General features: G+C 52.4%; 1 protein-coding gene across 4 annotated transcripts; it reads right to left on the bottom strand.

Annotated features, from left to right (window-relative positions):
- Positions 1-2,347: 2,347 nt before the first annotated feature.
- LOC127035971 (ER degradation-enhancing alpha-mannosidase-like protein 3) lies at positions 2,348-24,758 on the bottom strand. 4 transcript variants are annotated; one of them, XM_050926345.1, is made up of 20 exons: positions 24,619-24,756; positions 23,376-23,421; positions 21,340-21,440; positions 20,268-20,307; positions 17,359-17,471; positions 16,723-16,876; positions 15,874-16,008; positions 14,588-14,693; positions 13,998-14,095; positions 12,884-13,009; positions 11,498-11,581; positions 10,495-10,578; positions 9,839-9,963; positions 8,024-8,189; positions 6,957-7,111; positions 6,210-6,330; positions 5,347-5,535; positions 4,303-4,468; positions 3,570-3,758; positions 2,348-2,780 (listed from the first exon to the last, which is right to left on the bottom strand). In XM_050926345.1, the coding sequence occupies exons 1-20, from the start codon at positions 24,729-24,731 to the stop codon at positions 2,686-2,688; spliced, it is 2,406 nt and encodes an 801-aa protein (XP_050782302.1). In that variant the 5' UTR covers positions 24,732-24,756; the 3' UTR covers positions 2,348-2,685. The 4 variants fall into 4 exon arrangements, with proteins under 4 accessions (XP_050782302.1, XP_050782304.1, XP_050782306.1 ...); XM_050926347.1 differs by lacking the exon at positions 5,347-5,535 and having other exon boundaries at positions 24,619-24,757; XM_050926348.1 differs by lacking the exons at positions 2,348-2,780; positions 4,303-4,468 and having other exon boundaries at positions 24,619-24,758.
- Between the last annotated feature and the right edge of the window lie 1,016 nt (positions 24,759-25,774).

Below are 25,774 nucleotides of genomic sequence, written 5' to 3'. Positions count from 1 at the left end.
GGCTTTGTTTCACTAAGGGAGACATCCTGAAGGGCAAGAAGTGTCTAATTAGAATCTGCTGCACAATGAACTGGTACATCAGGAGCTGCTGCTGAGACCCAGACTATTTAAAGTAGTTCCGTTGTACAGGGGCATGTTTTCTAGCAGGTGGTGCCAATGTTGAGGCACAGCCCTATTTCTATTCACTGGCTCAGGACAGGGTCAGAGTCCTAGAGCGAGGTGCTGATCTAGATCAGCAGCAGTTTTACAATTCAGCCACCTTCCTGGAATCCAATTCTACCCCCCCACCTCCCCCAGGATGCACCTATTGTTTGGAAGAGATTTGACTTCCTTTGTAGCTCTTCATATAAACCCAAACACCTGGCTTGCTTACAGATGGGCTTGTTTTGCTCTTAAGAAGTCAAGTGAGTGAAATCTCACACTTAAAAACAACGCCGGAATTAACTAAAGCCAGGCATGCCTCATCCCAAGGTGGTTTTGTGGGCTGATGACTAGGGGAGGGAGGGCAGCTGCAAGCACTGCTTAGCTACAGGCCACTAGTGTTTTGCAACCTATTTATAAGTACAGCTTCCCCCCAGTCAGGATTGCTGGTGAGGCTCAGGACATCGTTCAAAGCCCTCACACTCATTCTCCAGGGGGAAGTTAAAGCTGTTCCCGGCCCTGTGATAAAGCCCTGCACTCAGTTACATTCTGCTTCAACTTTCTTCAGCGGAGGTCCTTTACTGTTTACATGTGATTATATCCATTGCTGGCAATGGGTGTACCAAACTCACCATTGACCAGGTGCTCTGGCCCAGCGTTCACTGCTCTCCTCTTACTATTATTTGTATAATTTGCATTCTTAGCCTGACCTCTACATGATATGCTGGTCATTTTGTATAAAGATGGGATGCATTCTATGAAACTAGCATCAGGTCTGTGTAAGCAATACAAACATTTGACTTAACCGTGCTGGTCAGCTTCGTGTTCTGCAATGAGAACTTTAAAAGCTGGTCTATTACTTTAAGGCCCTCATTTTCCCACTCAATTATATGCCAATACCCTGTGGTCTGGTTTCACAGAACAGTACAAGCCCTTCCTTTGCAACAGGGAAGAGGGGCAGAAACCTGTCTGAGCGAAATATTGGCTTAAAGTCCAGGTAGAGCAGAGTGCTTGACCGACCACTGAGGCTGGGGAGTCACTGGTTTCCCACTTCACTCAGCCAGGGCACAGTGAAAACAAACTCATCAGTTTCCCTTTCTGGTTACCAGCTAGCAGCCCAGGGCTTTGGCTAGGTTTAAAACCCAAGCACATTCCCATGAAGAAATCTGGCCGGTAGACAAGTCCTAGTACCCCTGGCCCCATGCTTTTGGTTTAGGGTTTGTGCACAAGACACCACGTTCTACTGAAAGGGCCCATATGAGGACTGGTTAATTTACTCACACCAGCTGGCAGCTGAGACCAGTTCCTTTGCAACATCACTTCTCCATTGTGTGCCTGAAATTACAGGGCCCAAGTCTGACTCCCATTAAGAACAGAAAGGAAGGTGCAGAGGCCCAGCGCGAGAGAAGATTGCGTCTCTCGGCCTCCCCCAACCGAGCAAGCAGTGCCCTGCAATAAGTGGAGGTAGAAAAGTTTTCAAACGGCCTTTTAACTTCCGTACAAAAATGGAACTCTCAGGCATCCCTTCCCAGAAGGGAGCGGAGGAGAAAGATGGAGTGGTAAAAACTTGTATAAAGGGGCACCATAAACTGTCATAGAACTTCTGTGGCAGTGCAGTGACTTGTTTCCTCCTACAGGAGGCAGTTTGATGCACACACTGATGAATGTAATCGCTTCCTCCCCCCCCTCCCCCCATTAGTCAGTACCAGCTGGTAGTTTAGTTAGAAAGGCACCTCAGGTCAATTGTAACAAATTGCCAAGCCTAATTTAGACCAGTTATCAGGTGTAGATTAGGTCTTCCAGCTGGCCAAGTTCCCCCTTCCTCGCTTTCATACAGCCAACTGAGTTATGCTACAGGTTTGGGTTCAATCACAGCAGGTCCTAAAGGCTTGTAAAATTTCAATTAGGCTTTTAAAAGCCAAGCAGGCAATTTAATGCCTACTGTTTATACATGCAGTAATGAGCTTTGACACTTGTTGCAGAGGCCAGTGGGATTTCTAGGTGAAGATTTCCATTTTGAAGTACCATAGAGACTGCAGAGCATAGCCCATCACTTGAAAGTGACACAGACAGAGAAAGTTAAAGCCGGGCTTGTCTGAGCTTCTTTGGTACAAAGCCCATGCTCTTTGTTTGCAGTAAGATCAAGGAAAAGGCTACAGCTGAAACTCACCTCAGAAACCCCGTCACTTGCACATTAACAAACCAACAGGGAGCAACATCTTTCTGTTTCAAACACACATATCAGCCCTTAGCATCACCGGGACGGTTGGCACAAGTGTTATTAAAAAAAAAAAAATGGAGATGCTACGGTCATGCTTCACTTGCACTCTAGCTGGCAGCTAAATCCCACCTTTCCCTTCCTCCAAATTACAAACATGAAAGTTCCTGAGGTTTTGGTAACTGGGTTTCCACTCTGCAAACTGTCTCGAGCGCTGCAGTAAACGGTAGGAGTGCAACACTTTTCCACGCTCTTGAAGCAGCTTCCACAGGGGGATCAGGACAGCTGGCTTCTAGCTCCTGGAGAGCAGGAGAAGCAGCGTCCACTCATGCTTGGTCTGGAGCACTTGTCAGCATCATGGTGCGGGTCTCTGTGGCTGCCTCGTGCAACTGACTTGCAGACAACGGCTGGTCTGTTTTTTCTAGAAATTCAGAACAGTTAAAGGTGGAGGGTTTTCAAAGGACAGATGGGAGCTGTTCAGTGTGGCTCTCATTCCAGTACCAGCCATGGTGTGAACCCATTTCTGAACACCTACAGTGCCTTTAAAGCCAAACAATCAACCGATTTGAAGGGCTGAGGGGACTATCCTCTAGTCTGCCCTCATGCATAATCTTACCCACTGATTCTAATAGCTAGTGGTTGAACCAGAACAGGGCATCATGTCCCAAAACTGGTAAAACCATGGCCCAGGGCACAGGGTCCCAGCAGCACTGAGGGGCATTGCACCTCCATGCACCAGCTCCCCCCGCCGCACAGGATCTGACACCCTCCCTCTCCTTAACCTAGTCACTGGGTTGCCGCAGGCCATCAACAAAGGCCTGAGCCCCAAAGGTTGAAAACCACAGCACTAGAGTCTCTCTCTCTCAGAAAGACATTCTATCTTGACTGAAAAAAAATCCAATCCCCCCGCCTTGTTCTAAAGGTGAGCTACCCTCACTGGTAAAGTTTACATTATTTCCCCCACGAATCTGGCTAGCTCTACTTCCAGGCCTTCAATCGTGGGCTTCCCAAGATCACGTCTGTTATAATACCGCTCATTAACAAAACCCTCTCCCTGAAGTGAGGAAGAGCCCAAATCAAAATCCAGCAAACTGTCCCTGTTTGTAGTAACTGGGGAATCAGTTGGCTCCAAAGTGCTTTTGCTCTTAATTCAATCTCCTCTTTCATCCCAGCCAGTTCTCAGCTCCCACTACGGCTTGGTTCCTCTTACCTTCACCTAGGAACATGGGTTTAGTGGCCAGCAGCACATCCACATTGCGATGCTGGGACAGTGCATCTAAAAGGACTTGCCCCTCCTTCTGGAAGAGGAAGACAAGAGGGATGACTATGTCACCGGTGCTTCCGTCACCCACCATCTGGAACAGAACCATCTCCTCGCTGCAGCTGCCTTCAGCATTGTCTAGAGAGAGGGAATAAGAGAGCCCGTTTCAGGGTCAGAGCTGGGCGCATTCTCTTACTTGGACATACTGTCACACTCCATGCCCTGTACTGATGTGCTGCTACTTACGGGGCAGGTTTGGTCTGACCCACAATTTCATGCTGGTAGGACAATTGGAGGTCACTTGTACTGTACAGGTTACTGGCAGAGGCGGGAGGAGGGAGGAAGTGGGGCTCAGATGCGGAAGGTAACTGCAATTCCTGCCCCCCTAAGCCTGCAGTACTTTTCTTTACACTGAAGGACAGGTACACATGGTACCTCGGTGAGCTTTCCCCAAGAGTTTTGCAATAAACAGACACTGAAGGTGCCCAATGATCTTCTGGTGCAAGCCCCAGCTCCCAGCCCCTAGGACAAGCTTTTGCCCCCTGGAGACGAGCCTTTGCTCCCAGTCATCTCCATGACCGCATCAGAATAGCTACCGTCTCCCAACCCCCTCCTACTCCTGCACTGCTTCGGTAGCAGGACAAGCCCCAAACACAGGCTAATAACAGTGCTCGAGACTCACCGATAAAAATCACCGCTGAGGCTCCTGCTTCCTGCAAGTTTCTGGCTTTGGTGGCAAACATGCATTCGCCTCTCTGGGCCAGTGCCATTTTCCCTTGCACCTCCTTCCGGTTGCTGATTGCTGCACAGGCCTGGTAAGGTTCACTCAGCACTAAGCTTCCTTTCACCTGCAGTGACACACACACAGGGAAGCACTTCCAGCAAGGCCAGTTTGTACCGCACCTAGCGCAGCAAGGGCTGGTCTGCAACCGGGGCTCACAGGCAATATAAATCATCTCTAACAAGGGGCTATTTCAGTACCAGTAAGTACTGGGCCTGTTCAAATTCCCTGGGGATACTGAGACTCAGGAGTGGCGTGAGATGCACCAGTCAGCTTGCTGTGTAGGAGCCCTACTTCATCCCTTTCTGGTAAGACAGAGGTGCATTTACCACTGGAGGCAGCAAACAGCTGAAGTAAAGGGTGTATACACCTTGCACTTGCATGGCATAGCCAAGACCCCCAGCCTAGCTTCAATCTCTGCATCCTCTCCCACCCCCCGTACCATCCTGCCAGGTCCCAAAACTGTTTGCATCATGCAGTGGGGCCTGGCTTCTCCTTAGCACAGGTTCACAGAGACAAGCCCAGGTTGCAGCCTCTGCAGGTTATTAAAATGAACCCAAAGAGCAATTCCAGCCACCCGGGACGATTCCCAGTCTCCAATCACGGCCTGCAGGTTTCACTCCTTGGAGCAGGAATGTTGCTTCGTTTTAAAAATTCTGCCCAGAAGTTTGATCTATTTTTCCCTCCTGATTTTTTTTTTTAAGTGGTCATCCAATCCGGGAGCAGAAACCAGGCCATGTGATTTGGTGACCAATCACAGAGCCCCAATAGTGAACAGGCAAAGCAAACCATTTGGAAAATTGTTCAGCCAATGCACAGAAAGCCAGGCTCAGCTGGCAAGCGGACCGGCTTCCAGTCCCTCGGCTCCATGGCCCAGCAAGGAGAAGCAGGAACGGTTAAGACACTCCTGCTGGCCCAGCTATTAGCAGTGAAAGAGTCACCCACCCCGTGCTCCTGTTTGGTCAGATCCATTCCAAACTGGGCTGGTCCCGCGGTGAGTACCACTCTCCCAAAAAAGGGGGGAGAGATAACTTGGACAGCCAGCGGGGAGATGCCTGGCTGCTCTCCTGCAGGCGGGTCGACCAGCTCGGTGATGAATTTCAGGCTGAAGAGCCCCAGGGGAGAAGCTTCTTGCTGCGGAGGGAGAGAGACAGCACTGTACGGGCTCGGGCAGGCTAGAGACACAGAATAACCAAGCTAGCAGCGCCGGCTGGCGCTCCGTCCATCTACAAATTACAGCGTAGAGCCAGGGGAGGTGCTAGGGCAGGACTGTATCGCAGCACAAACAGGGTGCTGTGCCACAGGCTCATTCTGCCCCGCTCCAGCTCAGCTCCCCCTCCTCACACATCCCCCAGGGCCGGCAAGAGCTTTAATTAGCATATCTGTTAGAGCTCCTTGGAGGAAAACAACCCTACATGGCAGGGAGGGACAAAGCACTTGGAAGCCTGACTTACGCGACCATCAAGAGAGCTGCAGAAACTTGGCCGCTTGGTGGAGTTTGGGCTTTAGACATTGCAAGGAAACACGAGGAGGATCCTTTAAAGCAGCTGCTTAAAAGACAGATTCAGCTGCTAGAGGTGATCTGGGGGCAGGGTCTCATTAACTGCCCCAGCAAGAGAGAGCCATCAGCTGTTCACATACAGCTAGCAGTTCAGGGAGGAAATGGTTAGTCATGGAAGAAGCTCAGCTGCCCTTATCCCTATGAGCAAGCAATCACCCAGGCGACTGGAGCTGGGAGGAACCATGCCAGGAATTCTCACAGTGACCAGCAGCAGGCACAGCACGTCGGCCACGCACGGAGCACTCACCTTGTGTCGGATGCCGGTCAGCTGCATGCTCCTGTCGCCCAGGGGCAGCAGGGTCAGTCCCATGTTCTTCAGGATCTCCAAGGGTTCCATCCTGGTGTCATGGAGAGGGAACTCAATCCCCCTGAGGGAGACCAGGACCTGCCATCAGAGTCAAGGTGACAGCAACACAACCCAGCCAGGAACAATGCAAGCCCAGGCTCCAGCAGACACAGATCTAACAAAATCCAACATCTGGAAATTGAAGCTAGACAAATTCAAGCTGGAAATAGGGTGCAAATTTTTAAGGGTGAGTGGTATTAGCCAACGGACCCCATTACCAAGAGGCATGGTGGATTCTCCAGCACTGGCAATTTTTAAAACCAAGATCGGGTTTTTCTAACAGACCTGCTCTAGTGCAAACGCAGCTATTGGGCTTGAAGCAGGATTGCACAGCAGGAAGTCCTAGGGCTAGCATTATGCAGGTCAGACTAAACGATCACAGCAGCAAAGAGTCCTGTGGCACCTTATAGACTAACAGACGTATTGGAGCCTAAGCTTTCATGGGTGAACACCAACGAAGCGGGTATTCACCCACGAAAGCTCGTGCTCCAATACGTCTGTTAGTCTATAAGGTGCCCCAGGACTCTTTGTTGCTTTTACAGATCCAGACTAACACGGCTACCCCCTGATACTTAAATGATCACAATGGTCCCTTCTGGCCCTGGAATTTAGGAATGAACAAAAGCCCGAGTTGGAGTTGCCACTCACCGGAAGAGCGCCAGGCGCTCTGCTCCTGGTTGCAGCAGCTGCTTGTGGGCATCTCGGATGGTGCGGGTGAAGGTTGGGTTATTGGGGAAGAGAGTCTGTGCGCTGGGGCAAGAACGGGTAAAAATCTCCTCCTCTCCATGGCCCCTGCGAAACATCTACAGTGAAAGAGACAGGGATCAATTTCTTCTCTCCTTTTGTGCAGCCCCCTGGGTTTGGGTGAATAATGGCCCAGCACTAACTTTATCTTCTAACACTCAGCAAGGGACTAGCAGAGCCGCTCAGCCACTCCGGTGACCACATCAAGGCCTGTGGCTTGTCCCTCCTAGTTCTGAAAACCATTAAAAACCCGTCAGATGAGCTCAGGCAAGATGGATGCACGTGGAACTCACTGGTCAGTGAGTGTCGTGTCCCCCTGCATCCTAGTGCCCCATTCACAGAGGATGTGAGTCTCTTGGCGGTTTAGCTCAAGCTGTACAGATCCTCCTGGCTGTTAGCTGTGGAGGCCCAGCATGGCCTAGCGTTAAGACACCAGACAGGGACTAAGGAAACCTGGGTTCTATTCCCAGCCCTGCCACTTGTTTGCCGGGTAACCTTGGGCGAGTCACTTCCCATTCCCATGCCTCAGCTTCCTCCTCTGTTAGAGAGGGAGAATGAAACTGACCTGCTTTGTCCAGCATGTTAAGATCTCCTGAGGAAGAGCGCTAGATACGAAGAGCTCAGTGGTATCATGCCTCTGTGGGCTATCACACACGTATTGGCAGGGGAGGGAAGCTCTGGCCATGCATACATCAGTCCCCCCACCCCGACGTTTCATAGCAACACTGACCATGTTTTAAAAATAAAACTAGATTCAGCAGTAAGCTGCCTAAGGGATTCAGGAGCCCAACTCCCATTGGAAATTCCTTCTCTCTCAGGCTGGGACCCAACACAGCTGGGTTTAAACCTTGAAGAATTACCAGCCAAGTTGACCTCCTCCTCTGAAAACAGTCATGTGCCCTGGAAGTCATAAGCTGCTGTGAAGCTAAACATGCCCCAGGCACCCTTAAGAAAGCCTACAGCTGACGTACAGTCATGTTCCTGGGGCAGGGGGGCCGGGCGGTGGAGAGGGACAGGGGCAGCAGGTGGGCCTCGGTGGTGAAGATGTAATCCTCAATGTCTAGAGGCAGATCTCGCTTCTCAGAGAAAAGCAAGTAGAGGTACTTAAACATCTCAGCCAGGAAAAAGGAGTCCATCCTGCATGACAAAGAGACAGGTGTGAGAGGCTGGGCCTGCTGAGACCGAGGCAGCAAGAATTGAAAGAGCCTGTCAAGATTTATTCACATCCCTAAAAATCTCTGGCAGATTCACAGCACTCCTCTTTGCTCTGCCCTGTCTTGAGATGGCTGGGAGAAGCAACCTCTGAGGTCTCTTTCTACCTTCCAGACCCACATTGCTGCTGAGGAAATGCTACCTTGTCACTTCATACAGCAACCCCTGCCACCCCCACCCCCGGAGGTGGTATTCCTATGTCCACTGCAGACAGAGAACACACAAGGGGACTTGATTTCCTCTCGATCCAACATGGCTCAGAATTGAGTGAGGATTACTTCGCTCCAGGAGAGATTCCGACCTGCATGCTACCATGGTCCCTCCCGTCTGTTGGCTTCCCTGCATCAGTCATTAGATTTAGACCGCGCACTCTTTAAGATAAAGGGCCGCATCTTTATCTCAGCGAAGCACTGCGTAAGCTCATGGTGCTAGAAACGTCGCTTTCATTAAACTAGGGTGCCCCGTGGAATTGCGTGGAGAGGAGGATGGAGGTTTTGTTCTTCAGATAAGCCTGAGAGACTCCAGAAGATTAACGTGGTTTGGCCAAATTCAGTGCAGCGCAGCTGCAGAGCAAGGCAGTTCTGTTCCAGCTTTGTACTTGCTGGATATGGCTTTAAACCCGTCCTTTGCAGGGCAGTGACATGGTCACTGGTGTGGGCACAGTGGACTCACACACTGCACCATCCCCATACGTACCGCGCAAGTCGGTATTAATAACTAAGTGGTCCCTGACTAGCCAGGCCAGGAGGGAAGTCCCCTGATTTCCCTCCACATCAGAGATCAATCAGAACAGCTCTGAGACCAATAGGTTGTTCCTGTGCTGGATGGCTTTACTGCTGGTGATGGGGTTTATTAGTAGCATTCTAAGGGCTTGTCTAGACTACCCCTTACTTGGGTAGAACGTACGTCGCTCAGGGGCATGAGTAAGCCACACTCCGGAGCGACGGCGCACAGTGTAGACAGAGCTATGCCGACAGAAGAGCTCTCTCCCATCTGCTTAGAGCGTCTTCACCAGACGCACTCCAGCGGCGCAGCTGTATGATGCAGCACTTCTAGTGTGGACTAGCCCGAAGATTATGTCTAGACAGCAGCTGGCAGGTGTAATTCCCAGTGTGGGTAGACATACATGTGTAAGCCATGCACCGCAAAACAGCAGCGTGGGTGGCAGTTCAGGTTAGCCACCAGCGTATGTGCCCAGGGGGTCAGGCAGGATTTGTACCCTCATCTGGCTGCAATGTCTTTCCACTGTCAAGAAAAACCACCATCATCCCCCTCTACTTTGGGGGCGGGAATTAAACCTAAGAGAATTAGGCTCCAGTCTGGCATCGGAACCCATGTAGACAGCCCCCCGTGTCATCGGTGCACAAATGCAGGGACTCACCCACACAGCTCCAATTAGCTGATCCCAAAGATGCAGCCCACTGAGCCATTCCCCACTGCATGGGACCCAGGATGTCCCATACCAGACACCAGCTCCACACCCATAATTCCCCACCGGCCCATCCCACTCCTGGTTAGCCCTACCCCCTGCCCCGTACAGTGCTTCCCTCTGCCCAGAGAGGAAGGGGGTTTACCTGTCCTCGTGTCGGCCCGTCCGTACATCTTGCACCGCCGCAAAGCCGCAGGCCACCCGGGCATACTCGTTCAGGCTCTCTACAATGGACTTGCCCACCTGGAGGTAGTAGGGGTCTCGAGTAGCCTTGGAGAGAAAACAACTGCAATTCAGCAGGCCACCCAGGATAGTGAAGTCTGAGGGAAACGGTGGCTCATTCACAGATGGACGTGACAAGTCCCTCAGGGGAAGGAAATGAAGAGATCCAAATCTCCACTCCCCATGATGAACGCTCAGCCCGCTAAGTGATCTGACCAACTCTCACGCCCCAGCCGCTTTACAACAATGACTTCGAAAGTCAGTCTGAAATAAGAGCAAGAAAGATAGCTCAGTGGTTTGTGCATTGGCCTGCTACACCCAGGGTTGTGAGTTCAATCCTTGAGGGGGCCATTTGGGGATTTAGTTGGGGATTGGTTCTGCTTTGAGCAGGGGTTTGGACTAGATGACCTTCCAACCCTAATATTCTATGAAGTCACGGAGCTGCCACCACATGCTCTTCTCTCCACCAGCTACATCTCTCTGGGAGCGATAGCACCCTCTGCTGCTTCTTTGGAGGAGTTAAACACATCCACTTTCAGCTCATTGGCGTTTTCAGCCAAGCCACAGAAGGGGACTAACCTTGTACAGGAAGTAGGTACTCTCAGCAAACTCCGGCCGCAGAGGATGCTGGGCCCAGTACACGGCAAAGTCGGACGTGAATGCCTTTAATGAAGGGCGAGAGCACACTAAGATACAAGCTGTCATTTTCACAATAGAGACACTGAGGGCTTGTCGACAGGGAGACTTACATCCTGGCTCGCCACACACTAAGTCTACAGCACACTAGCTTACCAGGCACTAAATGGCAACGTGGACCTTACTCCCACGCACTAAGAGTTCCCTAATACTCCCACTTGAAATGGCACGAGACCCTTTAGTGTGCTGGAGCAGGGTCCACACAGACAAGGCATGTTCAGACGTTGCCGACTAGGGGCCCTGATGCAAAGCCACTGGAGTCAGCGCGAGTTTTCTATGGACTTCCACGGGCTTTGGATCCGGCCTTGGAGAGCTAGTGAGGTGCAGAGATGGGAGAAGAGCGTGAAAGGCTGTAGGGCATTTTGCTTTGGCAGCTAAAGGCATTTCAACCTGGAGGGCTGGGAGGAGAGTGCTAGGGTCCAGCTCAGAAGGAGCAGCGGTTGCAGCATAGCTATGAAGACCATATAAAGGATTAAAGGTGCAAACTCTTGAGTCTCTGTCTCCATATTGAAAAGCTCCCAGACGTCAATGGGAGTCTATCTATTGACTTCACTAGGCATTGGATCCAGCCCCTAACCCTGGTCATGGAAGCTAGAAAGAGAACGCAGGTGAAGGTTCTTAAGAGTCTCAGCGTGGGGCGTCAATGCCTGGAATACGTCTGCCCCCAGCGGGGAACCTCCCGACGGTTCATAATCCCCCCCTGGCACTCTCTGCCATGGTGACGGGGTCACTCAGCAGCAGGAAGGATGCTGGGCCTGGTATACAGGGTGAGAACACAGGAGGCTGAAGCGAGGGAAGATTTTCCCCCCCTTCACAGCGGCTCCCCGCACCCAGAGACCGACGGGATCACAGCACAGTGACAAGGGGAAGCAGCTCGTTCACTCACCTCCGGGAGGAATTTGTGCTGCTTGGTGACCTGGTACAGCATCTCGTGCGTCTCGATGGCGGGCTTCAAATCCCCCCTCAGCACCTGGGGACAGACAAAACAACCCCTTGTTTCCCTGGGGCACAGCAGGGGGATAAGAACGGCCTCGGGGCAATCGCAAGGCACCAGAAACACTCCTGGCGCATAACCGTGAGAGGAGGAGAAGCCAGAGCCTGGCCAGGAGGTGATTTGTATACAGCACCGGCACACGGGTGTTAATGAATTTAGTGTTAGTCAAAGATGCCAGCCGGCCGGCTGGTACGGTGTGCACAGGGCAGACACAGCAAGGCAAAGGCTGTGCAAGCTGCCCTCCCATTAACCCACCAATATGATTCACCCCTTCGGGGACAGACCAGGGCTAGGGGCTGAGAAAGGATTCCAGTCTAGTCCCATTTGCTCTTTGGCCTCACTGCTGCCACCCAGAGGCCAACAAAGGGAGGAAGATAATTAGTGCCAGGTACATGGATGCAGAGACAGTCTCAGAAGCTGGACTGAGCCCCCACCAGCTCATTTCACATAAAGGTTGTAACTCTCCCACATCAGCCATAATACACGTGCTGCTGCCTCCCAGCCAAAACCATGGGACACGAAGGAAGGAGGGAGGGAGGGAGGGTGGGTATTTTAGCTTCAACCACCAGCAACTTGCCCACAACCTATGTCCTCCCGGACACATTTCCCTGATTCACCTTGGGCCACTGTCGAGCCAGGCTGACTGGATCAGCCAGGGACAGAGCATTTGACAGACAGACATTTCACCAAGCGAGCTGGCTTGCAGTGTAGGTCTCCTAGAGTCCCAAACCTGGTCCCAAACAAGGGTTTGGAGGGAAGGAAAAGTGGTTAGGGCACAAGCCTGCCATTTGGGAGACCTGGATTCAATTCCCAGCTACGTGCCACTGACTTCTTGGGTAACCCTGGGCAAGTCACATATCCTCGCTGTGCCTCAGTTCTCCATCTGTGCAATGGGGATCCTAGCACTGCTCTGCCCCCTGAGGCATGGGAGGCTAAATACATTAAAGACTGGGAGGCACTTACATGCTATGGTAATAAGGCCAGATATGTACCTGAGCACAGAACGCTGGCTCGGGACGCATCAGCTAACGGCCGTACAAGTGCTGAAGAGCAGAACCGTCGGTTAATTTCAGGCAGGCCGATTGGGTGAAGGCGCCGACCCTGATGAAGGACCCCGCCTAGCGCTCTCTTTTTATATTAACTGACCTGTCACAGCCCCACCCCTTCGCTGTGCCAGGCTGCATCTGAGCACAGCCCCATTAAAACCAACAGCGAGTGTTTACTTGGCAGCACCACACAGCATCGCCAAGTCCATTCCGCCCCAGGCTGCAGCTGTACCTGGAGGCCGGGGAAAAAGGCCAAGAGGGAGTCCATCCAGCTCCGGATGCTGACTGTGGGGTTGTGCATATGGACGTTGAGCAGGAGGGGAGGCTGGCTGATGTATTTCATTATGGCCATGTAATGCTAGAGAGAGACGGACACAAACTCGGTTATCCAAGCAGCAGGGCAGAGCGCTCTGTAACCCAGTAAGACAGCAAGGGGCAGAAGAGTAGGGAGGGCTTAGAAAGATCTTACAATTCAATAGGGAGGCTCCTCCGTGGAGGACTTAGGAACCTGGGACCATCTTTGATACACATGCCTCAATATGTTAGTCATGGGACACCGTGGGCATGTCGTTCGTGCTCTCACAACTCAAACGGCCAAGCAGGGCTGGCTCCCGCTCAGTATGAAGAAACATTCACCTGTGGCCAACAGCCAAGCATGGATCATTTCTGCCACCAAGTCCTTATGAGCCAGTGGAAGAGCACTTGCTGGCAGCACCTACGCTAACTGTGGAGAGGCTCTGACTGCCACACAAGCCTCCCCACCACCTCTCTCAGAACGGACGCCGAGCTCCGCATCCTGTCAATGTAACAGGAGCTCCAAAATGCGGGGAGGGATAGCTCAGTGGTTTGAGCATTGGTCTGCTAAACCCAGGGTTGTGAGTTCAGTCCCTGAGAGGGCCATTTAGGGATTTGGGGATTGGTCCTGCTTTGAGCAGGGGGTTGGACTTGATGATCTCCTGAGGTTCCTTCCAACCCTAATAATCTATGATTCTATGAATGGCACTTGCTAGAAAGAAAGCAGCAGCATGTTTGTGGCAGCAGAGCGATGTGCCTCCCCCCAGCACTGGCCGCAAGTTCCTACCCAAGCGAGGAGGTGCCAGGGGGGCCTGCCAGCTCCTGACCACCTGCTGCATCCCTGGCATGCTGCCACTGGCTGCAAAGCAGAAGCTATCAGCAGCCGCTCCTGTGAATGGAAACAAATGCAGACAGGCTGCACTGCAGAGGGTCTTTCATTGGTGGGTCAAGTTGGCCTCGCACCTTCAAAATGGATTCTCAGATGGAAGAGGGGGTGAGGGAGCAATGGGCACTCCACCTCATTTCTCCAGAGCGCTACCCTGTGTACTCACAGCGTTGAACCTCTCCAGGTAGGTGTCATCCCCCAGGAGGATATACGCCTTCATCAGGTACTCGTAGTACGAGTCTATCCCGGCTCCGACTCCGCTGTCTAGGGGAGAATGACAGGCAAGGAAGCATGAGAGCCTTACCCAGAACCCCCCCTGCACAGGCATCCCAGAAGAGAAGAACGTTGCAGCCTCCTGTGTGTCTTGGTACCACCTCTCAGGGGGTCTACATTGCACTGTCACCCTCGCGTCTCCCCGCCAGTGCTGGCCAAACCGCCAGCGAGGCAGATCTCTGGCTACGTCCTGGCAGCGGGGAGAGCATTCTTCCCCTTCCCAGGGCGGGGCACGGCAAGCAGACCCGCCTTCGGCACGCTGCCAAACAGCTCTGCCCAGAGCCGGCAGGGGGCACTGGCTCTGGGGCTGCCAGGGGGTTGTTCTGGTTCCCCACCACCCAAAAAACATGGTGGAATGTTGGTTCTGAAGCACTCCGGCACAACTCAAGTCCTGCCACTGCGCCAAAGCACACAGCGTTACCAGCCTGCACATCTCGGCAGCCAGGCAACACCGGTGTCCCTCCAGGCCTGGGATTCACTTACCCCTCCGCACCCAGTCCCCATTGTGAATGTTGATGACCGTCCCAACCAAGTCGTTCCCTTTCTGGCGCTTCTCCCACAGAACATCCAGCGCTCTCCGAGCGGTGTCCTGAGAACGGAGCACGGAATGAATGTACACAACATAGTGTCTCCATATCACCCTCCCCTCCCCTCAGGAACAGGCAGAAGTTGTTCCTACGCCATTCCTTACGCTTATTAAATAGACCCACTCTACACATCGAGGGGATAGTAATAGTGCTCAGGAGCTTTGGGCTCTGCCACTAACTGTAGTGCTTGATTCCTCAGGCAAGTTGCCGTGCCTCAGTTTCCCCACCTGTAAAATGGGTGTGATAATAGTTCCTAAGCCCATGGGGATAAATCCAGCCTGTATTCCACGCATTCAGGTTCCACTCAAAAGCAGACACATAAAATAGAATCATCTCCCCCTTCACGCCCAAACTGTTCCCCTCCCCCGTATGTTCCTACTGCTTAGCCAAAGCAAGGTCAAGTTGCTGAATCGCGCACGGTGCACTGGGGCGGCATGCAGAGCGCTCGCCAACAGTGGGAGCGCAGCACTGACCAATTCTACGCTCGGCTGCCTGCCTGGGCGGATGCTTTACATCTCCCAGCTGCCCGCAGGACCAACCAGCGCCAGGCAAGGGACTCCATTTCCAGCCATCCCTCAGATTCCAGCAGGGTGGGGGGAGAGTGAGCAGCTGTCCCGATATTATTGGGACCATCCCAATACCGGGGGCTTTGTCTTATATAGGCTGCCTATTACCCCCTCGCCACCCATTGCCCTCCCTCAGGTCCCAATTTTTCACACTTGCTATCTGCTCACTGAGGTAGGGGTGCTGTGGGATTGCTCACCCACCACCCCCATTTAGCCTGTAGAGGAGCACAGGCTGGGATCCTGCCGACATGCGGATGGACGGGCAGCACGAGGGCTCCGTTAGGCTGAATGCAGATGGCACGGGGCCTGTGGCTTCCAGTGGCCGTGTGAAACAGGACCTGGCGGAGAGCGAGGTACTCGAGCACAGGGCTGGATAAGCAGCAGTGGGAGGGTTTGACAGAGCGTGTCTGGTTCCTGGCACTGAGGGGCTTTGCCCAATCTCTGGGCAAGTTCAAGGGAAGCAGTGCAGACCACGGAGAGGCACTGTGAAATGACGGTCCCCCCACATTCTGGGCTAGCTAACCCCGGGGACTCCACCAGGTGTGCCCAGAGGGTCTCCTGAGGCAGGAACCTGTCACGGCTGTTTGCTTTTCCCTCAAGCTTCTCAGCCACTTACTTCGAAAACAGTCTCTTGCGTCAGGCGACTGAGGGCAGCAAACTCCAAAATCATGGTGCCAGCGCAGGCCGTGCAGGTGTCAAGCTCGGTGCCTGTCCGGGAGTTCGGACTCAGGACCCCATACCTCAGGTTCACCTGGATAAAGACACGCTCTCTCAGTTTCACTGGGTGTTCTTCCTCATATTTGTCACATGCGGCAATGAGGTTATTTTACTTTTGTGCAGCGCTCTGTCCTGCAGCGCTTTACAAAGCATCTGCCAAAATGCAGCCACCTCTGGGGTGGAGGGTAGCAAACAGCTGGCATGCAGCACGTTGCACCACAGCAAAGAAAGGGGTATTCTGGCCAAGCAATTGGGCCACACATGCCCTGTTGTCAAGAAGATCAGGAAACCTTTATCACCCACACAGGCCAGGAAGGATTATAAACAGCCACCTGGAAGTGCCCCTCTCCCCACCATAAGCCGCATGGAATATTTCTACCTCCTGCAGCAGGATGCAGGGGTCCCTATGGCTGCAAGGAACTTGGTTGCCTCAGACCGGAAGCAACAGGCCAGGGCAATGCAGAGCCATCTTGAGAGTGAGCTTTGAACCCCTTTCAGTCACTCAGATGCGCTGGGACTGTGGGGCTGTCAAGAAGGATCAGCCCCACCCCCGCCGGGCATCTGAGTCAGAGAAATGGCTTGTCAAGGCAGGAAGCACTCAGCGGGGGGCTCTGGGGAAGCACACAGCCCGCTGGGACCCACGTGTGGCTCCAGACCCCACAGACCGTATTGGTGCGTTGTTGTGGCTGTCCATGTCAGTTCACACAAAGCCTCCCCTCGTCCCGGCTCAGATCTGCCACTCCCTTACCCTGGGGTACGGCAGCCCGCTGGTGGTGTTGAAAGCGGGCAAGAGACGGTACCCTAAATCCCGGGCCAGGTGCAGGAGCTCGCCCTTGTACCACTGCAGCCGCACGTTTTGTGCCTTCAACATGTCGGCCATGATGTGACCCCCCAGCAGGCCCCTGCAGGACAGAGAAGGGGAGAGGGGCAGTGCAGAGCAGGGTCAGGCTGCTCAGAGGGACCCTGCAAGTTGAGATCCCAGACGACCTATTTCGGAGCTCGGCGCCCACTTTCCTCTGCTGGGATGATGAAACGCTAGGCCAGCTGGGCCCCTCTGCCCCCACCCCACCCCAGGCCCACTGGTGAGCCAGGGGCCCCGAGCCTGTGGTGGTAACCCCGCTCTCCATCCCCACTGAACCCAGTGTTCATACACAGCAAGGAGCCTTCCCCCTCTCCCTTGGAGCCACTTCTGTACCCTCACATGCCACCCAGAGCCACTGCACCAAGAGCCACACCGCCGAGCATGACAGAGCCCACGAGGGCAGCACGTGCCTGGGCACTGAGCTGAAGGGGACAGATGGGGGGGCACAGCTTTGGGAACTGGCACTGGCCCTGTGCTCTAAAGAACTGCGCAGAAGGGGCCCTGCCCCCGCCTGGGGCTCACCCCAGCACACGAATGTTGGTTTCAAAGACAGAGACCACCACATCGTTGTCCAGCCGCACGTCCAGGACCACCTTCCGCACCGCGTCCTCAAACTCATCCAGCTTGTTAAGGACCTGGGCAGCCAGAGCCACGGGAGAGAAGAGATTCGGTTCAGTGACATGGGGCCCGCCCCACTGCCCTTTACCTCCCCTTTCAAACACCTCTGCCTCTCCAGGCTTTCAGGGCCTGCTTACAGCCCCTGTCTGGCTACCCAGCTCTCTCCTCTTCAGACCCTGCGCTCTGGTTCCCTGCCCTCCATGGCCCCTCATTCCTTTCTCCCACAAGGGTGCCTGGCACATCTGCCCTGAGACTGTCCACTACACACCCTCCTCTGCCAAATCCCCCTGCGCACCCACCTTCCCCTCAGCCCCTGAAAAAACAATCCAACTGTTCCCCCTCAGCTAGGGCAAAACCCTGCTTTGGCTGCATGTTGTCTGTGGTGCAGGGTCTGGTCTTGTGAGTTGTGTACAGCCCCCAGCACACTGCTGGGTACTCAACAAATGAGAGTCACAACAGCAATTTACTGATTGGTCACATTCCAGCTCGGCATCACCTACTCAGACACATCGTTTCAGGGAGAGCTGGATCTTCCCATAACCTGGCAGATCTAGCTATTTTCGGTACTTCTGTACACCGTGCCCCTCCCTCCCTGTATCCACCTCCCAGACTCCTGAGAGGCAAGCAGTGCTGTTTGGGGAAATGAGGCACAGAAAGGCTTGTCCAAGCTCACACAGGCAGTCTATGGAGGAGCAGAGAATTGAACCCATGTCTGCCAAGTCCCAAGCTTGCACCCTAACCACTAGACCATCCTCCCCCTCAGATGTGCTTTCTGGCTCACTATCTCAATGTGAGCACCTCAGGTCAGCACTGCCAATGGTAGCAGAAGCAGGGCCTACACAAGCATACGAGTGGCCCCTGGGCTGCCAACTCATGACTTCACTGCGAGTCTCCCAATATTTGCCATGTGTTATTTTGTTTTGTTTTTTTTTAAAAAGCCTCAGATCCTGGATCCAAGTGATCACATCAGAATCTCAGCTTCATTTAGAGAAGAGTTTTCAGCCCTCATGGAGAACAGCTTCAAACCATGGCCTGAGTGCACACTACAGGTTTAAAACCCAGAAGGCAAAGAATAAGAACTGACATTTTATGCTAGAGTGCTTTTAAAAATCTCATGATTTCACAGGACCTGACTCAGGATTTTCGAATGCTCGGGGCGGGCAATACCAGTGGGTGCAGGGGGAGGAGGGGCAGCGCAGCCAGACGAACATTGTGGGCTTTGGAAAAGCATGGCCAAAACGGGAGTATGACTGCAAGCCCTTTGGGGCAGACACTGTATTTCTGGTCTCTGTTTGTACAGCACCTAGCGCAATGGGGCCCTGATCCATGTCTGAGGCGGCTAGGACCTACTGCAATACAAGCCACACACACAGACACAAATAAAAATAGATTAAGGCAGCTAAATAAACCCAGGATCATAGAATAGATAACAGGATAAGGAAACAAACAGGACATAATGAAGGGGGAAAGAAGCTGAAGACAGAAAGAAGCAGAGAAAGGAAAGCATGCCCTGAATTGATCGCTACTGCATCGATCGCCATTGAATCTAGGCCCCAGAAGGGGTTCTGGGAGAGAAAATTAACTGAACACGGGAACATGTTTTGAATGAATGGGCATTAATTTTTCTGTTCGTCACTAGGGGAAAGAATGAAAAGAGTAAGATGCATTAACAGAGAAGGAAAAGAAGAGGATACGAGACACTAACGAATTACAGAGATGCGCGGGTGGGAGGAGAAAAATCAGGGAATCTAGGCTGTAGCACCTAGAAGTCTCAGCTGAGATCAGGGCCCCATCATGCAAGGCACCAGACATATTAAGAGACAGTCCTTGTCCCAAAGAGCATAACACATGTCCAGGAAGGTCATTTTTCATTTTGATTATATTCTCTTTCGTACGCAAGAAGCACTCATGCTAAAATGAGAGGTTTCCTGGCTTTAACTGCATTGCTTTCAAACGCAGACAGACTGTCTGCTCTTATCTCCATGTAGTACATAAAGCACAAACAAACACAAAACAACACAACACTACTGTTTATCCCCTTTGGGCAGTGGTGGAAGCTAGGGTCAAGGGACTTGTCCAAGGTTAGACAGTCAGTAGCAAAACTGGCAAGAGAACCCAGGAGTTCTGGACAGACCTGCATGAAAGTTTGCTGAACCTGTGGTTCTGGGTTTCATTACAATCCTGAGGTTTGGGGCATGTTTGCTCCCAGAGTTCCATAGCCTTTTGGCAAGCATAAGCCAAGATCTAGTCTGAGAAGAAACCCAAGCAAAGCTTAGGAGTGGGTGCAGCTGAGTGTCACCTGCAATGGCTGGGTTTGTTTAGCACTCGGATGAGCTAGGCCTGGGGTGGAGGGAGGACGTGTGGGCTGGGATTAGAGAGAAAAATCAAAAGTTTGCATGAACTCCCATGGGCCAAATCTGTCTTGTGCACTAACACTTGACAATGCTCCAGCCACTAGACAATACTTCCTCCCGCGTCCTATTGAAACCAAGTCCCCCCTCACTCTAACCGCCACTGCAGATGCTCCTGATCCTAGGTATACTTTAATTGTACTTGTCCATCAACAATGTGAGAGAAGCCCTATAACTTTAAGGTCAATTCTTAGCTCACTTGAAAAGAGGCAAAAACAGCAGAGGGGAACGTACAGTCCAATACACAAAAATGAAATGGAAACCCCTCTGTGCCGGGAACTCAATCTTGCTGTTGAGAGATACCAATGCCTGTAAATGCAGACACCACTAAAATCCAGCTCAACGGATCTAAACCAGCCAGCCCCCCGATAAACTGGTCTGAGAAGCAGATTGCTGACTTACCACAAGCGTATCCAAAGTGTCAATTAGAGTGAGGGAAAACCTACAGGTTTAAATGAAAAGAACATTTTAAATTCAGATGAAAATTAGGTCTTCAAAAGTGAATTAGACCAAACGATTAACTGAAAACGCACGCCAAGGGGCAGATTTTCTGAGCTTGGCACTTGCATGAATAATGGCACAAATTGTACAAGTGGGTTTTTTTGCAGTTGCTGTAACTGTGAACACAAATGGACAAACCACCATCTAAGCAATTAGATGTATAAATATTCATCTACAGAGAGTCCTGAAAATCTGATCCATGATATTCTAGCTAGAGTAGGTCAACATTTTTACTCAACTTTTATTTTTTCCCTTTGGATTGAAATGGTGCGTGTGTATGTGTGTGTGTGTGGGGGGGCTGTTTCTCCACTTGAAACACAAATTTCTGCAGTAAGTATCCATTTTCAACAACTTTTTTCAGGTTTTCACTGAAAAACCAAACGTTTCAGCCAAACCTGAAACATTTCTGATTGCTGAAGATTTGTATTTTTGCTTTTTTGTTTCTGTTTTTATTTTTTTGATGAAAAACATTGTGCAGAAAAAAAAAATTCTCAGAATTTTTTGCAAGAACAAAAACTGTTTCCGGACCAGCTTTCATTCGATCTCTCCTTGATCACGAGGGGGAAAAATGCACTTTAATTGCTGAGATTCGCAATACAAATAGCACCTCCACTTCCCCCTCTTAAGGATCCTGCCAGCAGAAGATCTGAAAGTAATTCTCAAACATTAATGAATTCAGCTTCAAAGCTCCCATGAGGAGTAAATATCATCATCATTTTACATGTAGGGAAACTGAGGCAGTGCTGTGAGGTGGTTAGCCCTTGGTGAGCCCAAGTGTCTGAGCTGGGAACAGAAGCCCGGATTCCCAGTTTGCTGTCCTAACCACTGGTCTACTTCGTAACATATATAATCACAAAAGCCACAAAACCCCCTCACAGTAGCAAAGGAATCAGAGGACGCTTGAGGCCAACAGGTGCTCTGCAGGCTGCAATGCGAAAGGAGGAAGAAGGAGGAACCCATCTTGCACACTCACTTGCCAAGAGCATCATCGACATCCCCACGACTCGGCTCCATCCCGCGCACTCGGCCCCGACAACTCAAAGGCATTAGCTCATCTGCAGGATATGCGTGTTTCTGTACAAGGGAGGGGAAATCCCACAAATGCTCAGTTGACGGTAGATCTAGGACTTGGAAACAGTCTTTGAAGACTGTAAAGTGGGCCTCTTTTGAAGTAAACTAGGCCCCTTGCCATTCCCGTTGCAGAAAAAATGCCTCTTGTATTAGGCTGCTTGTTCCTTGCTCTACAGATATGCACACGCCTTATCAACCTCTAGCCAGGCCATAGGAAGCAATGCAAACAGCCACTTAGATCTGTGCTGCATTCATCCAGCTCTTACACTAGGAGGGCTAATACTTTGCCAATCTAAAGCACCTAGCCAAGGCTGTCGAGGGCTTTGCAAACATCCAGTGAAATCCTGGAGCTCCTACTCAGAAAAAACTTTCAACATCAGTCGGATTTTGCCTATGTTAGGAGCGAATGAAAACCAGGGGTGAGGATTTTGTTATTTGGCTCTTTAGTTATGATTAGCCCCATTTTACAGAATGCGGAGTGACACAGCTCATCAGTGGCAGAGCCAGGAATAGCATGCAGATCACCTAATTCATGCTGACTGCTACACCATGCAATCTCCATAGGAAAACTGAATACCCATCTCCAAGCAATTCTCACGGTCAGGACAGCTATTTAGGTGAGGGGACATTCGGAATTCTGGACAAAATTAGCCTGGCCTTGCCAGCCACAGAAGCTCATACAGCGAGCAAGAGTTACGCTTTGTTCTGATGGACAGCTGCCTGCTATCTGCTATCCCTACTCTCTGCACAAGGGATAAAATGAGGAAGGTTTCCCTGCTCCATTTGCACATCTCCTGGAGTCCGGTGGATTCCAGCCAGCACCTGAATGTTGTCCAATGCCTTTGCCACGTAGGAATTTCTTTGGTGGCGCTTCTACACCTAAAACATAGGTTGACCTCGTTATGCCGCTCAGGGGTGTGAAAAGTCACCCCGAGAGAGGTAAGTAAGCCAACCTAAGCCACAGCATAGACACTGCTAGGTTGATCGATGGAAGAAGTCTGCTATCAGCCTAGCTTCTGCCTCTTGGGGGCCTGGATTTACCACAGTGAGTGAGAGACCCTTCCATTGCTGTAACAAGTGTCTGTACTACTGTGCGGCAGCGATGCAGATGCTGCGCTTGTAACGTAGGCACACCCTTAGGGTTCATTTAAAGAACGGATAGGGGGAGGGGGAGAATTTCTCATAATGAAGGCAGCTCTTTTTTTGCCAAGTGTGACCCTCTGAAGGTTAGATTGGAAACAGAAAAGACCAGACAATGCATGGCCATGGTACAGGGACACCCGGGTGGGGGCAAGTGGGGCAATTTGCCCCTGGCCCCGGGCCCCACAGTGCCCCCCACGAGAATATAGTATTCTATAGTATTGCAACTTTTTTTTTATGAAGGGGCCCCCGAAACTGCTTTGCCCCAGGCCCCCTCAATCCTCTGGGCAGCCCTGCCATGGTACGGTGCTTGGCGGATACAAGCAGCTTTCCAGCCTCCTGTATATCCCATACAAGAGCCAGGGGAATGGGACACTGGGTCTGGTCCTTCCTGCCATGCACACACCACTCCAAAGGAGGAGGGAAGGGTCTTTGCCCTCAAAACTCCTCCTAATGGGGAGACAGTCCCTCCCAACTTTACCCTAGGGTTGAAGCAGCTCAGCATCACTCCCCAGCTTGGCCACGGCCTAGCCCCAAGAGGAGAGTAAATTCAAGGGCGTCGAAGTGTGAGTGGTTGCTGCACCTGGGCTGCTTCCCCCATGTTTCTGTTTTAAAGAGGGTATTTTTGGTCAGATCGCGAGACTCTTGTATTTTTTTCTGCAGTTGTAGAGCACCCCAAGCTACCTGACATGCTGTGGGAGGGAAGGCTGCTGGGTAAGCAGGGTTAGAAGAACAGTCAAGACTCAGGGGTTTGTCCAGAGACATGTGAGCAAGAACGAACATAAAAATACAAGTTACCATGTAGCTGCCGTACGCGTGGTCAAACATCTCCACAACCTGGTCCCTGGAAAGGAAACAGCAGAGAGACAATGGGAAGCTCGGCCAGCCCAGAACTGCTGCCACTGCCACTAGGCAGCCCCATCGATCGAGAACTCTGTGACTTCCGTTTCAAAGCAGGTGAAACGACAACGATCCAGCAGTGATCCATGACCTGTATCTATTCTAGAGCATGTTATTAAGTCAGTGTTAAATTACTGGTCCTGTTCCTTTTCAACTATCGTCATTAGGTTAAATTGCGTTATCTAGCAGAGGAGGTGCCAGCTCTCCATAGGGGAATCAATGCACAAGATGTTCCAGTGTAGAGATCTTTTGGTTCACATACATAGCCACATTTTTAACAACAGCACCCTACAAAGCTCATTTCTTAGGGTATGTCCAGACTACCCACCGAATTGGCAGGTAGCGATCAATTCATTCCCGTAGCTGAAATTGTGTATCTTACATTGATCCCCTCCCCGCCCCCCAGTGTAGACCAGGCCTCACTCCTAGACAATGGGAAATTGGGCGGGGGGGGGGGGTGGATTTCTAGGGCAAGCAGGGGGAGAGTTTTTAAGTTGTCTGTCTTCCTGGTGCTGGGTTATGTTAAATTGCTCTGCTGCAGTCAGGCTCATTAGGGATGTATTTTCAAGTTAGGTCAGGTTTTCCTAGGGTGCAGAGCACTAGTGCAAATCTATTGCGACTGTACGCTCTTTGGGTCAGGTGCTGTCTTTCATTATGGCCATAATTATGGACAGCGCCTTGCACAATAGAAGCCTAATCCTTGACTGGTACCTCCCTGTGCTACTATGATGAAGTAATCCTTCTCAAACAGGACGCTTGTATAATAAACACCAGCACCTCCCTCCTGTCTCCTGCGTCCTGAGACAGTTTTCACCGGTGGGTGGTGGAAACCAAACTTTCCCAAACGCTACTTGTTTCACTGTATGTTTTGCCGTGGGGACGGGGGTGGGACCCAGCCGGAATTGCGTTGGGTGCGGGCAGAGGAGGAGACACGATCTGTTTTGCACACCTCCCGGCACCGGGGAGTCCTCCTGGGTGGGAAGTTTTCAGCAGCCCCCAAAGCCCCGCAGTTACCGCAGCAGGAAACCCGGCGCTGGGGCTAAGCGAACCCAAGCGGACCAGCCCCCGGCGAGCCCCGGGGGTGCTGCCTGCTCCTCGGGAGGGGGGCGGACAGACGGACAGACACGGGGGCTGCTCTCACCTGAGCCGGCTCTTCTCCGCCGCCCCCACGGCCGCCGCCCCCGCGGCGAGGGGCGCCCACAGCAGGGCCACCAGCACGCCCAGGGGGGGCGCCCGAGCGAGGCCCCCGCCCATGATCGCCTCCGCCCCGCGCTAGCAGCATGAGACTGCGCCCCAGCGGCGGCTGCACTGCGCTGCCCCGCGCCCGGCCCGCGGGCTAGTGACCGTGTAACGCCCCCCGCCCGGCCGGGACCAGCGCCCGCTGCCAGGCCCGCGGCTCGGCCATGCCCGGCTCAGACCCCCGCCCCAGCCAGGCATTCTGGGACCTGCCGTTCCGCTAACTCCCTCCCTGCGCGGGGGATGCTGGGAACTGTAGTTCCGAGGCCTCGCCCCGCTGGGTTCCTGCCCGCCCGGAGCGGAGCTACTGGGCCTGCACCAGCAGCCCCGGCCCGCGCCCTTCAGGGACCCGGGAGGCTCCCAGGGTGCATGTAGATTGCATGTTACTAGACTGGCTGTATGCAGATTGCATGCTACTAGGCTGGCTGTGGCTGTGTGCAGATTATAGGGGTGGCCACACAGGCTCGCGTGCTGCATGCAGAGCCCCCACCTACTAGACTGGAGGCAGGCTAGGGGCTTCTGCCCAGCAGAGATCGGGGCCCAAAAATTCAGCCCCTTGGGAAGCACCTGCCAGGACTCAGGGCTTGCAGGGATGCCCAGTGGGGCTAAAGCCAGGCCACCCAGAGGATTCAGGGGGCTTGGGGCAAAGCAATTTTGGGCGTCCCTTCCATAAAAAAAAGTTGCAATCATGTAGAATAGTATATTCTCATAGGGGCCAGCCCCCGCCCTGGCAGCCCTGGCTAAAACGCACCCAAACCCCTCCCCACAGGGCTGAACCCCCCCACCAGACCCAGCCAGCACGCCCTGCGCAGCTGAAGGCCCAAGTCCTGACATGTGTGCCCTGCTCTTAAACTTCTGAAGATTGTCATATGCAGCTGGGTGGGTCAGTAATTTTGACCACCCCTGGCATGTTATTACAAGCCAGCACCTACATTTCCTGCGTCATCTCCGTACACTTTGATTGCATCGCTTCAAGGTCTAGGAAGAGAGTCTCTAAACAACAATGCTCGTCCTCCGTTGGAAACTGCTCCTGCTCTTTGCAATGCAAGATGCAGCCACAG

This window comes from Gopherus flavomarginatus, chromosome 17, assembly GCF_025201925.1.
Source record: "Gopherus flavomarginatus isolate rGopFla2 chromosome 17, rGopFla2.mat.asm, whole genome shotgun sequence".
Classification (NCBI taxonomy): domain Eukaryota; kingdom Metazoa; phylum Chordata; order Testudines; family Testudinidae; genus Gopherus; species Gopherus flavomarginatus.
This window is presented reverse-complemented; position numbering and strand designations above follow the sequence as displayed.